The sequence below is a fragment of the Lithobates pipiens genome, unplaced genomic scaffold (genome assembly GCF_037356315.1).
Source record: "Lithobates pipiens isolate NorthernLeopardFrog02 unplaced genomic scaffold, aLitPip1_a1.2 Scaffold_22, whole genome shotgun sequence".
NCBI lineage: Eukaryota > Metazoa > Chordata > Amphibia > Anura > Ranidae > Lithobates > Lithobates pipiens.
Genome location: NW_027507784.1, coordinates 21,678,983 through 21,694,087, shown reverse-complemented (window position 1 = coordinate 21,694,087; position 15,105 = coordinate 21,678,983). Strand labels below are relative to the sequence as shown.

General features: G+C 42.3%; 1 protein-coding gene across 32 annotated transcripts in view; it reads right to left on the bottom strand.

The window, feature by feature from the left end:
• LOC143923390 (uncharacterized) overlaps positions 1–15,105 on the bottom strand; it is a 46,045-nt gene that overhangs the window by 23,866 nt on the left and 7,074 nt on the right. For 13 of the 32 annotated variants that reach the window (XM_077447044.1, XM_077447045.1, XM_077447023.1 and 10 more), the window contains exons 4-15: positions 10,710–10,950; positions 9,922–10,119; positions 7,487–7,561; positions 7,303–7,383; positions 5,982–6,056; positions 4,654–4,731; positions 4,432–4,506; positions 2,857–2,931; positions 2,635–2,709; positions 1,606–1,704; positions 1,316–1,390; positions 104–178 (exon numbers count right to left, since the gene is read on the bottom strand). In XM_077447044.1, the coding sequence (XP_077303170.1) occupies positions 104–178; positions 1,316–1,390; positions 1,606–1,704; positions 2,635–2,709; positions 2,857–2,931; positions 4,432–4,506; positions 4,654–4,731; positions 5,982–6,056; positions 7,303–7,383; positions 7,487–7,561; positions 9,922–10,119; positions 10,710–10,950 (1,222 nt within the window). Of the gene's footprint in view, positions 1–103; positions 179–1,315; positions 1,391–1,605; positions 1,705–2,634; positions 2,710–2,856; positions 2,932–4,431; positions 4,507–4,653; positions 4,732–5,981; positions 6,057–7,302; positions 7,423–7,486; positions 7,562–9,921; positions 10,120–10,709; positions 10,951–15,105 lie in introns of all 32 variants that reach the window. The other 19 variants (XM_077447022.1, XM_077447038.1, XM_077447031.1 and 16 more) reach the window with 18 other exon arrangements.

Here is a 15,105-nt window from a genome sequence, read left to right as displayed (position 1 = left end):
ACAGAAGGATATCACATGGTTCCCATTATTAATGGAGGACTCTGGTCAATGCACATGGATGATTACAAATTATTACTGAAAATAAATTACATTTCATACTTACCCATCGTGTGTGTTGCATGGGCAGTATTAACATGTCTGTACTGGTCGGGGGTAGCCGGAACCATTGTTAATGTATCTACTCCGGAATGAGCATCAGATATGAGTGGAAACAGTCACATAACAGAAAAAAAAATGGTTATTACTAAAAATAAATGTTTTTTTTGTTTTGTTTTTAACAATGGACACAGTTGCTTATGTGGACACTGGTGGATCTAGCCTTGAACACTAGCATACTGTATAGGTGAAAATAGATAACATAAGTACTGTATTTATTGGTGTATAACCCTCACTTTTTCACCATTAAAATCGGGTGCAAATAGTGTGTGTGTGTTATACGCCAATACTTCAATTTTAGCTGCCTTGGAGGGGACAGGGAGGGGGGCGGGACGAGCGCCATCAGATTACATATAGTGAGAATCTCCTGTTTACTTGACGGCCTCTGTAATAGAAAGTCCGGTCTCCTGGGGTGCCACTGGACCACTGTTCTGTCTATCATAGGAGATTATCACTGTATGTAATCTGTCGGTGCTCAGCCCGCCCCCCCCCCTCTCTGTCCCTTCTAGGCTGCAGATGGGCATCGATCAGGCTGCACTGATGGCAATGGTGAGGCTGCTGCATTGAAGGTAATGGTGAGGCTGCTGCATTGATGGCAATGGCGAGACTGCTGCATTGATGGCAATGGTGAGGCTGCATTGATGTGGACTGATGAAGCTGCATTGATGGCACTTGTGAGGCTGCATTGATGTGGACTGATGAAGCTGTATTGATGGCACTTGTGAGGCTGCAGATGGGCATTGATTGGGCTGTATTGATGGCACTTGTGAGGCTGCAGATGGGCATAGATCAGGCTGTATTGATGGCACTTGTGAGGCTGCAGATGGGCACTGACCCTTATCTTTCTTCAAACTTCCTTATTTAAAATGTAAGGTTTTTTTTTCCTGAAACTCTTAAAATGAATGTACGTGTTATACGCCGATAAATACGGTACATAAAATATTACTGTAATATTTCTGCTGAACCTTCTGAACTGGCCGAGATTCAAACCATGCATGACCTGCCTTAAACAGAAAAATCAAGCAAAATAATAGTAATGGATTTGAAGTCAGCAAATCATGCTGGCTGCTGTAATTTTAATCAGTTAGTTTGAGTTCAGGTGCCACTGTTAAGATTATTTTTAAAATGTCCACATTACCACATTAGATTTCATACTCACCCATCATGGTTGCTACATGTTGGGTACTAACATGTCTGTCCTGGTCCGGCATAGCTGGGGCGAGCACTGGTGGATCTACCAATGAAAGAGCATAAAATAGAGATTAAAATAGATGATAGAAGAACATCACTTGATTCTCAATTTCTCATTATTAATGGAGGATTCGGGTCAATCCATACAGTTGTTGGTATGGCCACCAATAGATCAAACCATACTATGGGTGAAAATAGTCAAATGAAAAAAGTGCATAAAAAATAACTGTGAATAAAATGTATTTTGTTAGCGCTCACATTGATTTTTATACTTATCCGCCGTGTGTGCTGCATGGAAAGAACTAACAGGTTTTTTCAGTTTTGCGGTAGCCGGAAATGGTGCCAATGTATCTACCCCTGAAATAGAATAAGATATGTGTGAAAATAGTAGACATGTGCATTCAGTTTCGTCCAAATGCATTTTCGTCCCAATTTTGGGTATTTTTGTTATCGTTTTAACAAATGATAACGAACGTGCAGAGTTTGAAAACCGAAAGATATGACATAAACAAATGCTTTATTTTTGTTTTCGTTGTGACAACAGTTCGATATAGATAGGAGATTCGACATGACGCTGACAATAGTGATCTGTGTCCACCGAACCTGTGGTCGAATGTGCTTAACCTTAGCTCTGTTAGTTCAAGATTATTCTACATAGAGAGAAAAAATTTGACATAGAGAGAAAAGATTTGACATTATAGAGACAATAGCAAAAAAGGTCGTATGTGCCTAACCTAACTCTATTAGTCCAAGATTATTCCACATAGAGAGAAAAGATTTGACATGAAGATTCGATGAAGCAGTTGCTGCAAGCAGACATTTATGGTCAAATGCTCCACCCATAGGCTATAGAAGAATTCTAATGTTGGTTGTCTAGTAATAATAATAAATAAATATAATTTATTACTAGTGTCATACAACATTAGAATTCTACTATAGCTTGTAGGCGGAACATTCGACCAGAAATGTACGATTGCGGCGTCGTACAGTTTATCTGCTCTGTCGAATCTTCTTAGAACATTCGACAGACACCATAAGCCTTCAATGACAGATTCCACCTTAATTATTTCGGATTTTGGGACGAATGCATTTTTTTAATGAAATAAAATAAATAAAAATGAATTTTGGGAGTAACTAAATAAATTTATTTTTTGGACGAAAATTTAATTCCGAAACCAAATATTTCAGTGTGCGCATGTCTAGAAAATAGTCAAATAACAAAAGAATAGAAACTATTACTGAATTAAATAATATTTTTAAAAATACATTGTTACATTTCATACTCACCTATTATGTAGGCTGCAGGGGCTGGATTACCATGTCTGTCCTGGTTTGGCACAGCTTGGATGGGCACCAGTGGACCTACCAATAAAAGAACATTAAATAGGGGTTAAAATAGTCAAACAACAGAAGGATATCACATGGTTCCCATTATTAATGGAGGACTCTGGTCAATGCACATGGATGATTACAAATTATTACTGAAAATAAATTACATTTCATACTTACCCATCGTGTGTGTTGCATGGGCAGTATTAACATGTCTGTACTGGTCGGGGGTAGCCGGAACCATTGTTAATGTATCTACTCCGGAATGAGCATCAGATATGAGTGGAAACAGTCACATAACAGAAAAAAAAATGGTTATTACTAAAAATAAATGTTTTTTTTGTTTTGTTTTTAACAATGGACACAGTTGCTTATGTGGACACTGGTGGATCTAGCCTTGAACACTAGCATACTGTATAGGTGAAAATAGATAACATAAGTACTGTATTTATTGGCGTATAACCCTCACTTTTTCACCATTAAAATCGGGTGCAAATAGTGTGTGTGTGTTATACGCCAATACTTCAATTTTAGCTGCCTTGGAGGGGACAGGGAGGGAAGCGGGACGAGCGCCATCAGATTACATATAGTGAGAATCTCCTGTTTACTTGACGGCCTCTGTAATAGAAAGTCCGGTCTCCTGGGGTGCCACTGGACCACTGTTCTGTCTATCATAGGAGATTATCACTGTATGTAATCTGTCGGTGCTCAGCCCGCCCTCCCCCCCCCCCTCCTCTCTGTCCCTTCTAGGCTGCAGATGGGCATCAGTCAGGCTGCACTGATGGCAATGGTGAGGCTGCTGCATTGAAGGTAATGGTGAGGCTGCTGCATTGATGGCAATGGCGAGACTGCATTGATGTGGACTGATAAAGCTGCTTTGATGGCACTTGTGAGGCTGCATTGATGTGGACTGATGAAGCTGCATTGATGGCACTTGTGAGGCTGCAGATGGGCATTGATCAGGTTGTATTGATGGCACTTGTGAGGCTGCAGATGGGCATTGATCAGGTTGTATTGATGGCACTTGTGTGGTTGCAGATGGGCATTGATCAGGCTGTATTGATGGCACTTGTGAGGCTGCAGATGGGCATTGATCAGGCTGTATTGAAGGCAATGGTGAGGCTGCAGTGATGTGGACTGATGAAGCTGCATTGATGGCACTTGTGAGGCTGCAGATGGGCATTGATCAGGCTGTATTGAAGGCACTTGTGAGGTTGCAGATGGGCATTGATCAGGCTGTATTGATGGCACTTGTGAGGCTGCAGATGCGCATTGATCAGGTTGTATTGATGGCACTTGTGAGGTTGCAGATGGGCATTGATCAGGCTGTATTGAAGGCAATGGTGAGGTTGCAGCGATGTGGACTAATTATTACTAGTGTTATACAACATTAGAATTCTACTATAGCTTGTAGGCGGAACATTCGACCAGAAATGTACAATTGCGGCGTCGTACAGTTTAGCTGCTCCGGTGAATCTTCTTAGAACATTCAACAGACACCATGAGCCTTCAATGACAGATTCCACCTTAATTATTTTGGATTTTGGGACGAATGCATTTTTTTAATGAAATAAAGTAAATAAAAATGAATTTCGGGATTAACTAAATAAATGTATTTTTTGGACGAAAATTAAATTCTGAAACCAAATATTTCAGTGTGCACATGTCTAGAAAATAGTCAAATAACAAAAGAATAGAAACTATTACTAAATTAAATAATATTTTTAAAAATACATTGTTACATTTCATACTCACCTATTATGTAGGCTGCAGGGGCTGGATTAACATGCTTGTCCTGGTTTGGCACAGCTTGGATGGGCACCAGTGGTCCTACCAATAAAAGAACATTAAATAGGGGTTAAAATAGTCAAACAACAGAAGGATATCACATGGTTCCCATTATTAATGGAGGACTCTGGTCAATGCACATGGATGATTACAAATTATTACTGAAAATAAATTACATTTCATACTTACCCATCGTGTGTGTTGCATGGGCAGTATTAACATGTCTGTACTGGTCGGGGGTAGCCGGAACCATTGTTAATGTATCTACTCCAGAATGAGCATCAGATATGAGTGGAAACAGTCACATAACAGAAAAAAAATGGTTATTACTAAAAATAAATGTTTTTTTTGTTTGTTTTTTAACAATGGACACAGTTGCTTATGTGGACACTGGTGGATCTAGCCTTGAACACTAGCATACTGTATAGGTGAAAATAGATAACATAAGTACTGTATTTATTGGCGTATAACCCTCACTTTTTCACCATTAAAATCGGGTGCAAATAGTGTGTGTGTGTTATACGCCAATACTTCAATTTTAGCTGCCTTGGAGGGGACAGGGAGGGAAGCGGGACGAGCGCCATCAGATTACATATAGTGAGAATCTCCTGTTTACTTGATGGTCTCTGTAATAGAAAGTCCAGTCTCCTGGGGTGCCACTGGACCACTGTTCTGTCTATCATAGGAGATTATCACTGTATGTAATCTGTCGGTGCTCTGCCCCCCCCCCCCCCCCCCCCTGTCCCTTCTAGGTTGCAGATGGGCATCGATCAGGCTGCACTGATGGCAATGGTGAGGCTACTGCACTGATGGCAATGGAGAGGCTGCTGCATTGAAGGTAATGGTGAGGCTGATGCATTGATGGCAATGGCGAGGCTGCTGCATTGATGGCTGCATTGATGGAGACTGATGAAGCTGCATTGATGGCACTTGTGAGGCTGCAGATGGGCATTGATCAGGCTGTATTGAAGGTACTTGTGAGGTTGCAGATGGGCATTGATCAGGTTGTATTGATGGCACTTGTGAGGTTGCAGATGAGCATTGATCAGGCTGTATTGATGGCACTTGTGAGGCTGCAGATGGGCATTGATCAGGCTGTATTGATGGCACTTGTGAGGCTGCAGATAGGCATTGATCAGGCTGTATTGAAGGCAATGGTGAGGCTGCAGATGGGCACTGACCCTTATTTTGCTTCAAACTTCCTTATTTAAAATGTAAGTTTTTTATTTATTTTTTCCTGAAACTTTCCTCTTAAAATGAATGTACGTGTTATACGCCGATAAATACGGTACATAAAATATTACTGTAATATTTCTGCTGAACCTGCTGAACTGGCCAAAATTCAAACCATGCATGGCCTGCCTTAAACAGAAAAATCAAACAAAATAATAGTAATGGATTTGAAGTCAGCAAATCATGCTGGCTGCTGTAATTTTAATTAGTTAGTTTGAGTTCAGGTGCCACTGTTACGATTATTTTTAAAATGTCCACATTACCACATTAGATTTCATACTCACCCATCATGGTTGCTACATGTTGGGTACTAACATGTCTGTCCTGGTCCGGCATAGCTGGGGAGAGCACTGGTGGATCTACCGATGAAAGAGCATAAAATAGAGATTAAAATAGATGATAGAAGAACTCACTTTTTCACCATTAAAATCGGGTGCAAATAGCGTGTGTGTGTTATACGCCAATACTTCAATTTTAGCTGCCTCGGAGGGGACAGGGAGGGAAGCGGGATGAGCGCCATCAGATTACATATAGTGAGAATCTCCTGTTTACTTGACGGCCTCTGTAATAGAAAGTCCGGTCTCCTGGGGTGCCATTGGACCACTGTTCTATCTATCATAGGAGATTATCACAGTATGTAATCTGTCAGTGCTCAGCCCGCCCCCCCCCCCCTCTGTCCCTTCTAGGCTGCAGATGGGCATCGATCAAGCTGCACTGATGGCAATGGTGAGGCTACTGCACTGATGGCAATGGAGAGGCTGCTGCATTGAAGGTAATGGTGAGGCTGCTGCATTGATAGCAATGGTGAGGCTGCATTAATGGCACTTGTGAGGCTGCAGATGGGCATTGATCAGGCTGGATTGAAGGCAATGGTGAGGCTGCAGCGATGTGGACTGATGAAGCTGCATTGATGGCACTTGTGAGTCTGCAGATGGGCATTGATCAGGCTGTATTGATGGGACTTGTGAGGCTACAGATGGGCATTGATCAGGCTGTATTGATGGGACTTGTGAGGCTGCAGATGGGCATTGATCAGGTTATATTGATGGCACTTGTGAGGTTGCAGATGAGCATTGATCAGGCTGTATTGATGGCAATGGTGAAGCTGCAGTGATGTGGACTGATGAAGCTGCATTGATGGCATTAGTGAGTCTGCAGATGGGCATTGATCAGGCTGCATTGATGGGACTTGTGAGGCTGCAGATGGGCATTGATCAGGTTATATTGATGGCACTTGTGAGGTTGCAGATGAGCATTGATCAGGCTGTATTGATGGCAATGGTGAAGCTGCAGTGATGTGGACTGATGAAGCTGCATTGATGGCATTAGTGAGTCTGCAGATGGGCATTGATCAGGCTGCATTGATGGGACTTGTGAGACTGCAGATGGGCATTGATCAGGCTGTATTGATGGCACTTGTGAGGCTGCAGATGGGCACTGACCCTTATTTTGCTTCAAACTTCCTTATTTAAAATGTAAGGTTTTTTTCCCTGAAACTTCCCTCTTAAAATGAATGTACGTGTTATACGCTGATAAATATGGTACATAAAATATTACTGTAAATCAATTGTATTTTTAAATGACGCAGTTAAATTTCATACTCACCCATCATGTGTGTTGCATGGGCAATATCAACATGTCTGTACTGGTCTGGGATAACCGGAACCATTGTTAATGCATCTACTCCTGAAAAGGTCATCAGATATGAATGGAAACCGTCACATACTGTACAGTAACAGAAAAAAATGGATTATGACTAAAAAACAACTACATTAGACGTTATACTCACCCATTATGTGTGCTGTATGGGCAGTATTAACCTGTCTGTCCTGGGTTGGCATAGCTTGGATGGACACTAGTGGATCTACCAATTAAAGAGCATAAAGGAGGGTTTAAAATGGACAGATGGCAGAAGAATATCACACGGTTCTCATTATTGAAGGAGGGCTCTGGTCAATGAGCACAGGACACCGGTGGATCTACCCTTGAACACCATCATATAGGTGAAAATAGATAAAATAAGTACATAGAAATATATATATATATATATATATATATATATATATATATATATATATATATATATATATATATATATATTTTTTTATGAACATGTTACATTTAATTCAACTTACATATTAGAAATGCTGTAATCTCTAATTTTTTTATTCTGTAAAGCCGTTTTATATTCACAGTATTTCAAAATCAGGGAAAGCCCTGGAGGGGCTCAAGAATATCGCTTAACCACTTCAGCCCCCCGGAAGATTTGGCATGCTCAATGACAAGGCCATTGCGTCACTTTAAAGGGGTTGTAAAGGTAAATTTTTTATTTTCTACATAGGTTCCTTTAAGCTAGCGCATTGTTGGTTCACTTACCTTTTCCTTTGATTTCCCTTCTAAATGTTTTTTTTCTTTGTCTGAATATCTCACTTCCTGTTTCTCCTCAGTAAACTTCTCACCATCATCCGAGCTGGTGGTTAGTCAGCCAGAACAGCTTACTGAACAGCTTACTGGGGTGAAACAGGAAGTGAGAAATTTAGACAAAGAAAACAAAGAAAAAAAAACATTTAGAAGGGAAATCGAAGGAAAAGATAAGTGAACCAACAATGCACTAGCTTAAAGGAATCTATGTAGAAAATAAAAAAATTACCTTTACAACCCCTTTAACTGACAATTGCTACCCAAACAAAATCGACGTCCTTTTTTTCCCCACAAATAGAGCTTTCTTTTAGTGATATTTGATCGTCTCTGCGATTTTTATTTTTTGCGCTATAAACAAAAAAAGAGCAACAATTTTGATAAAAACACAATATTTTGTACTTTTTGCTATAATAAAGATCTTTTTTTTTTTTTTTTTTTTTTTTTTAAGTAGCTATTTTTTTCCTCAGTTTAGGCCGGTATGCATTTTTGGTAATAAAAATCGTAATAACAGTATATTGATTGGTTTGCGCAAAAGTTATAGCGTCTACAAAATAGGGGATAGATTTATGGCATTTTTATTATTTTTTCTTTTTTTACTAGTAATGGCGGTGATCTGTGATTTTTATTGGGACTGCGACATTATGGCGGACCCATCGGACACTTCTGACACATTTTTGAAACCATTGACAATTATAGAGCGATCGGTGCTATAAAAATGCACTGATTACTGTGTAAATGTCACTGGCAGGGAAGGGGTTAACACTAGGGGGGCGATCAAGGGGTCAACTGTATTCCCTGACTGTGTGTTCTAACTGTGGGGGGAGGGGACTGACTATAGGAGATGACAGCTCGTTGTTCCTAGCAAGTAGGAACTCACGATCTCCCTCTCCTCACAGAACAGTTTACACACGCACGTCCCAGTTCTGCCTCTCGTGCCCGCGATAGCGTGCGACCAGCGGTCATTGTGACCGCGGGCCACGAACATCTTCACCCCCACATTGTTGCGGCTTTGCGCCTGCTATCCCGCTTAAAGGAGCCAACGTACAGCTACGACGGTTCGTGGGATTGTGCCGGCAAGTGGTTAAAGTGATATTAAAGTCTTGTTATTTTTTATTTATCTTTTTTGTTTAAAAATAACAAACCTGTCACACTTACCTGTCCTGTGTAATTGTTTTGCACAGAGCAGCCCAGGTCTTCCTCTTCTCGGGTCCCCCTTCGGCTTTCCTGGCCCCTTCCCCCTGCCGAGTGCTCCCACAGCAAGCAGCTTGCTATGGGGGCACCTGAGCCGAACCGCAGCTCTGTGTGTCCACTCAGATATGGAACAACCCTCTGCTGTGTCTCAGCCAATCAGGAGGGAGAGTCCTGGGCAGCAGATGTTCTTGTACAGCATTGCTGGATCGAGATTAGGGTTAAGGGGGGGCTGAGGGGGGCTGCTGCACACTGAAGGTTTTTTATCTTAATGCATAGAATGCATGCATGGATCTCTCCGCTGATCCCCGCTGAGCAGGCGGATGACAGGTCCATGTCCGCTCCACTGATGCACACAGCTCGCTGTTCTCTATGGGGCTGTTGGGTGGAAACAGACTGCCTGTTGGTTTCCATCTGACTGTCATATGATCTGCCGGTTGGGTGGTGATGTGTTTTTAGTGGTTGTCGGTGGGTGTCAGTGGACACATATCCGCTGACATCCGCCACTCCATAGAGAGCAATGGATGGTCAGTTTTTCAGGTGGACCCGATTGGTCTCTCAGTGTAAAAGAAGCCATAACCATAACGTACCAATCTTTGCTAAGTAGGTACCTACCTTTACCAATGGGCATAGAGTCTGTTTGCTCATCAGCATTGAGATAAGTCATGAAGTCACATTCCTTTTCCAATTTGCTGAAGAGGAAAAGATCTTTGATATATATCTTACTCAAGATCAGATCATTTAGGAGTTTTTTCTTCTTTGCATCTCCGCTGTCGTCTGCATCATCAATCACCACTATATGGGGTTTACTTCCTGTCCCAAAAAATATCCATGGACAAAAAAAGAAAAAAAAAATACTTTCAGAACAATACACAGGGTTTCCATGATCAGGGTAAAGGCTCGTACACACAATCGGACTTTTTGACAACAAACATGCAAATGAGCTGTTTTGGAGCAACATCCGACCGTGTGTACGCTCCATCGGACAAACTTTTTCGGTTTTCATTGGACTTTTGTTGGCTGTGTGAATGGACAAACTTTCTGGCAACAAAAGTCCGATGGAGCAAAGTCCGATCGTGTGTACAGAAAACCATCGGACTTTTGTACAAAGTACAAACACGCATGCTCAGAACCAATGCAAAAGATCAGACAACAATACAGAAGTTGACCAAAGGTGGCGGTAAAGAGCAGAAAAACCACGTGATTTGGTGAAAGTTGGCTGAAAAAGTCCTGCCGTGTGTATGCAATACAAGTTCTCGGCTGACGCCCTTTGTACAAAAATCCACAGGAAAGTTGCTACAAAGTACGATCGTGTGTATGAGGCTTAACAGTGTCATACTATGAAAGCAGAAGCAGGTAGTAGGCAATGTGGAAAAAAGTACTTAGCACTGTGTGGCTCTTACCGAATTCTTTTAACGCTTGACCTTTTTCTGAAATTGATGTAACATTCCAAGTGAACTGATCAGTAAAGAAAATGCAGAAGGTGCTCTCAGAAATGGAATCCCTTTTCTTTTTGTCATTGGAGATGGTATATTTGATTTCATACACCGATCTATTGAAAAACCTAGAATTCAATGCAGCTTCCAGCCATCCAGGATCCATCACCTCCATGGAGAAGATCCCAACCTTGTGCTCTGGTCCCTGCTTTAAAAAGGGTTCAGGTCAGTGCATTCGTAAACCATAACTTTTAAAAACTCTTTAACAAGGTTTCAAATATTAGAGAAGTGTTGAAATTGTACAAAGACAGACATATGCAGTGATATTATACAGCCAAAAAACATTTTCTTGTAAACATTTTTAACCATCACAGTCATGATCCAGCCAGGGTAGGGTGACCACATTTCCAAGCTGCCATTCAGGGACTCGGATGAGGCTCAGGCTGGCTGCTCAGGAAAGAAGTTGAACCGTTACTTCTCTGTGCGCTGCTGGCAAATGGTAATGTGCTGCAGAGCAGCGGAGAGCGGCTGCACTGCGGGCAGTGGCAGTAGTCGGCGGTAGCCCTGGCTGGGACTGGCACTGAATGGGCACAGGCTGGATGATCCTCCTTACCAGCAGTAAGTGAGTGACAGACTGTGGCTCTGTCTGGTCACTGGTGTGTGTCACTCTGTGCTGGCTGGCTGCTCTCTCTCTCGGAGGCGCGCGGGAGCGCTGCTCTCAGCCGTAGTGGAGTGCAGGTGTGCTGCCCACACTGACTGCCCACGTGTAAGCCCTCAGGCCTCAGCTGGCATCACTGGTTGCTAGATGCGGGGCGGCCCCTAGTCTAGCAACCAGCCTGGCAGCCTATGATGTGTCATGTGTGAGAGATGTGTACATGTTTATAAGGGTGGCAGCGGATGGGTGGAGCGGACTAGTCTGGTGGTGTGTTTTTTTTTCCATTCCGGGACACTGTATTGTCCCGGAATGAAGGTGGCTGGGTCACGGGACAAAAATCTGAAATCAGGGACAATCCTGGGCAATCCGGGACACGTGGGCACCCTAATCCAGGGCAAAGTTTACTTAGAATATGCATACCATTTTAACAGTACAGTGTCAAGGAGAGTCCAGATGTTTAAGCCAGTGGTCATCAACCTTGTCCTCAGGGCCCACTAACAGGCCAGGTTTGCAAGATAACTGAAATACATCACAGGTGATATCATTTGCTGCTCAGTGATTGCAGTATTCTAGTCTGCATCTCCTCCCAAGGTAATACATAAAACCTGACCTGTTAGTGGGCCCTGAGGACAGGAGTTGATGACCACTGAGTTTAATCAACATAACCTCACAGTGGGGAATGTGTCTTGCTGGATACTAGAGGATGTTTCTGCATCCCAAATTAGCATAGACTAGTATAAAGCTCTCACTTACCATCTGAGACAAATATGTATTTCATTCATCTAAATTCTGGAAAAAGTGTAATAATCCATAACTCTCATACAGTGAAGTACACAATCATAAAACCTTCTGTAAAGCTGTGGTGGAGTTCTTGGATGCTAGATTTATGATTAAATATGGGACGCTTGTTAACACTTGGTTCTTTTTTTGCTGGTTCTGGTTCTGTGGGGTCACCGGTGTTTGGTGTCTACATACAGCAACGCAACAGCTGGACATGGACAGCTTACAGCCTTTAAAAGAAGACTGTGATGATAGAGATAGGTGGTTCCATGTCTGACCTCCATCTATAAATGCTCCTTAACTGGCTGTGCTGTTGATCCTCTATCTTAAAGTGATTGTAAAATCTCAAGGTTTTTCATTTTCATTTCAGGTTTTCATTCTATGTATGAAGGTAAAAAAACATTCTGTGTGCAGCAGCCCCCCCAGCCCCCATTAAAACTTACCTGAGCCCCATCGCAATCCAGCAATGAGCACGAGAGCCTCGGCTCTCCGGGGACTGTCTCTTCTTGGGAGCGAGCCCCTGCTTGGGTGCCCCCATTGCAAGCTGCTTGATCTGGGGCACTCAGCATGAAGGAGAGGCCTGAAGTGCCAACAGGGGGGGGGGAAGGGGGAGAGAAGGCTCAGGGTTGCTCTGTGGAAAACTGCTGCATAGAGCAATTAAATATAACACGTTTGTTATTTTAAAAAAAAATGCCTTTAATATCACTTTAAAGTGATTGTAAAGGCTCTTTTTTTTTCTTAAAAATAACAAATATATTATACTTACCTCCTCTGTGCAGTTGGTTTTGCACAGAGCAGCCTGGATCCTCCTCTTCTTGAGTCTTCTTGAGTCTCTCTTTGCTGCTCCTAGCCCCTCCCTCCTTTGAGTGCCCAGCAGCTTTCTTAAGGGTTCACCCAAGCCGATTCAGAGCTCCGTGTATCCATTCAGACATGGAGCCCCAAACTGACCCCGCCCCCTTCTCTCCCCTAATTGGCTGACTGACTTTGATTGACAGCTGTGGGAGTCAATAGCGCCACTTCGCTGTCTCAGCCACTCAGGAGAAGTGTACTGGATGGCTGAGGGGATCGTAGACATCGCTGGAGAGCGATGGAGCTCAGGTAGGTAATTGGGGGGTGCTGGGAAGGCTTTTTTTATTTATATCTTAATGCATAAAATGCATTAAGATTAAAAACCTTCTGTCTTTACAACTCCTTTAAATTATGCAGCTAAAAAATTCAGAATTCTTGACTTGTTCCAGGAAAGTAACTCAGAATGTACTGAAGGCCTGAGCATCAACACAACATGCAGGCAACTAGAATTTGTAGAAGAAGGTCTATATGAAAACTTTCCTATTTTTCTTACTGCATTCACCTGAAATATAAGAGCAAACTATGGCATAACAGTAGGTAAGAATTCCCCTAAGGTAAGGTAAGTGAAGGTAAGTAAAGATAGGGAGTAATTTCCCTAAAGTAGTCTAGGAGACAAATGTGAGGTGTAAGGTCTGATCTACCAAAATAGAAAAACTCTTTTGAGTAAAATTAGTCTACTTTGAGTAAGAACATGCAAGACTGGGGTAATCTGATATTTAATGGACCCCTTATTAAAACATTTATCGTTAGAAAGTCAAGAAACAGATATTTTGGACACGTTGGAATTGATCTGCCTCATCACACATTTTGTATAGAACAAATATGGCTGGAAAATAAAACACAGGGGTCTTCCCAACACATGTGGCAGTGAAGTGACTCTTATGCCGCGTACACACGATCGAATTGTCCGGTGTACTTAGTCCGCCGAAACGCATTTCACCGGACAATTCGATCGCGTGTGGGCTTCAGCGGACTTTCTCAGCTGGACTTAGAAAGTATTTTTGCAGTCCAATCTTTCCGCCGGACTTGGGTTTCAGCGAACAATACGTTCGTCAGTGTGCTAGTCTGGCAGACTAAGAATGACGCATGCTCAGAAGCAAATTACGAAAAGGAAGCTATTGGCTACTGGCTATTGAACTTTCTAGTCCCGTCGTACATGCTGTATGTCATCACGCTAGCAAACGCCGGACTTTCTGTGTGTCCGTGTGTGGCCAAGTCCGTTCAGACTATCCACCGGATTGTTTGCCGGACTAAGTACGCCGGACAATTCGATCGTGTGTACGCGGCATTACTATGAGTTGATTTACATTTCTAAGCTCGTTGAGGAGTCAAAGTTCCACAACTCTCAAATGTTCGATTTACCAGTATAAGCATTTCTCTTTGGCCCATACCCAACATTAGCAGCAGAGACGAGCCAATTGGTGCATGAGATTTTACACATCTGTAGCTTAAACTGTTTTGTGACAGCAAATTATTATCTAAAATCATTCTTCATTATTATATTTTTTATCTTTTTAATGTTTTTTTATTTATTTTTAAATCACATAGAGCCCCAAACAATACTGACCCAGAAAATTACACTTGCAGGCTGCAATAGCCACACTAACAAGGTTACATGCATATGGTACCTTACCCTGTTATGTAAAAGAAAAAAAAACAGTTGGTCAATCCCCACCACCACCAATTTCTTCATTACATTCTTCAGTCGGTAGTGGTGATGAAGGTGAACCCAACAACTGTCATCCCCAGGCTAACACTCTAAATCGGAGGCTCAATATTTTATTACTTCCCTCATGTAGCAGTATCCAAAAGGTCATATGAGGTGGTATTATCATTGCAGCAGACCTGCACACTTGCAGCACTCTTATGCCGCGTACACACGACCGGACTTTCCGGCAGACAAGGTCCGATGGACTTTCGGTGGAGTTCCGATGGACTTTCCGAACTAACGGACTTGGCCACACACAAACGGAGTAAGTCTAAGTCACGTTTTGAATGTGATGACGTAAGATGGGACTAAAAAAGGAAGTTCAATAGCCAGTAGCCAATAGCTTCCCTTTCTTCGTATTTGGTTTGTTG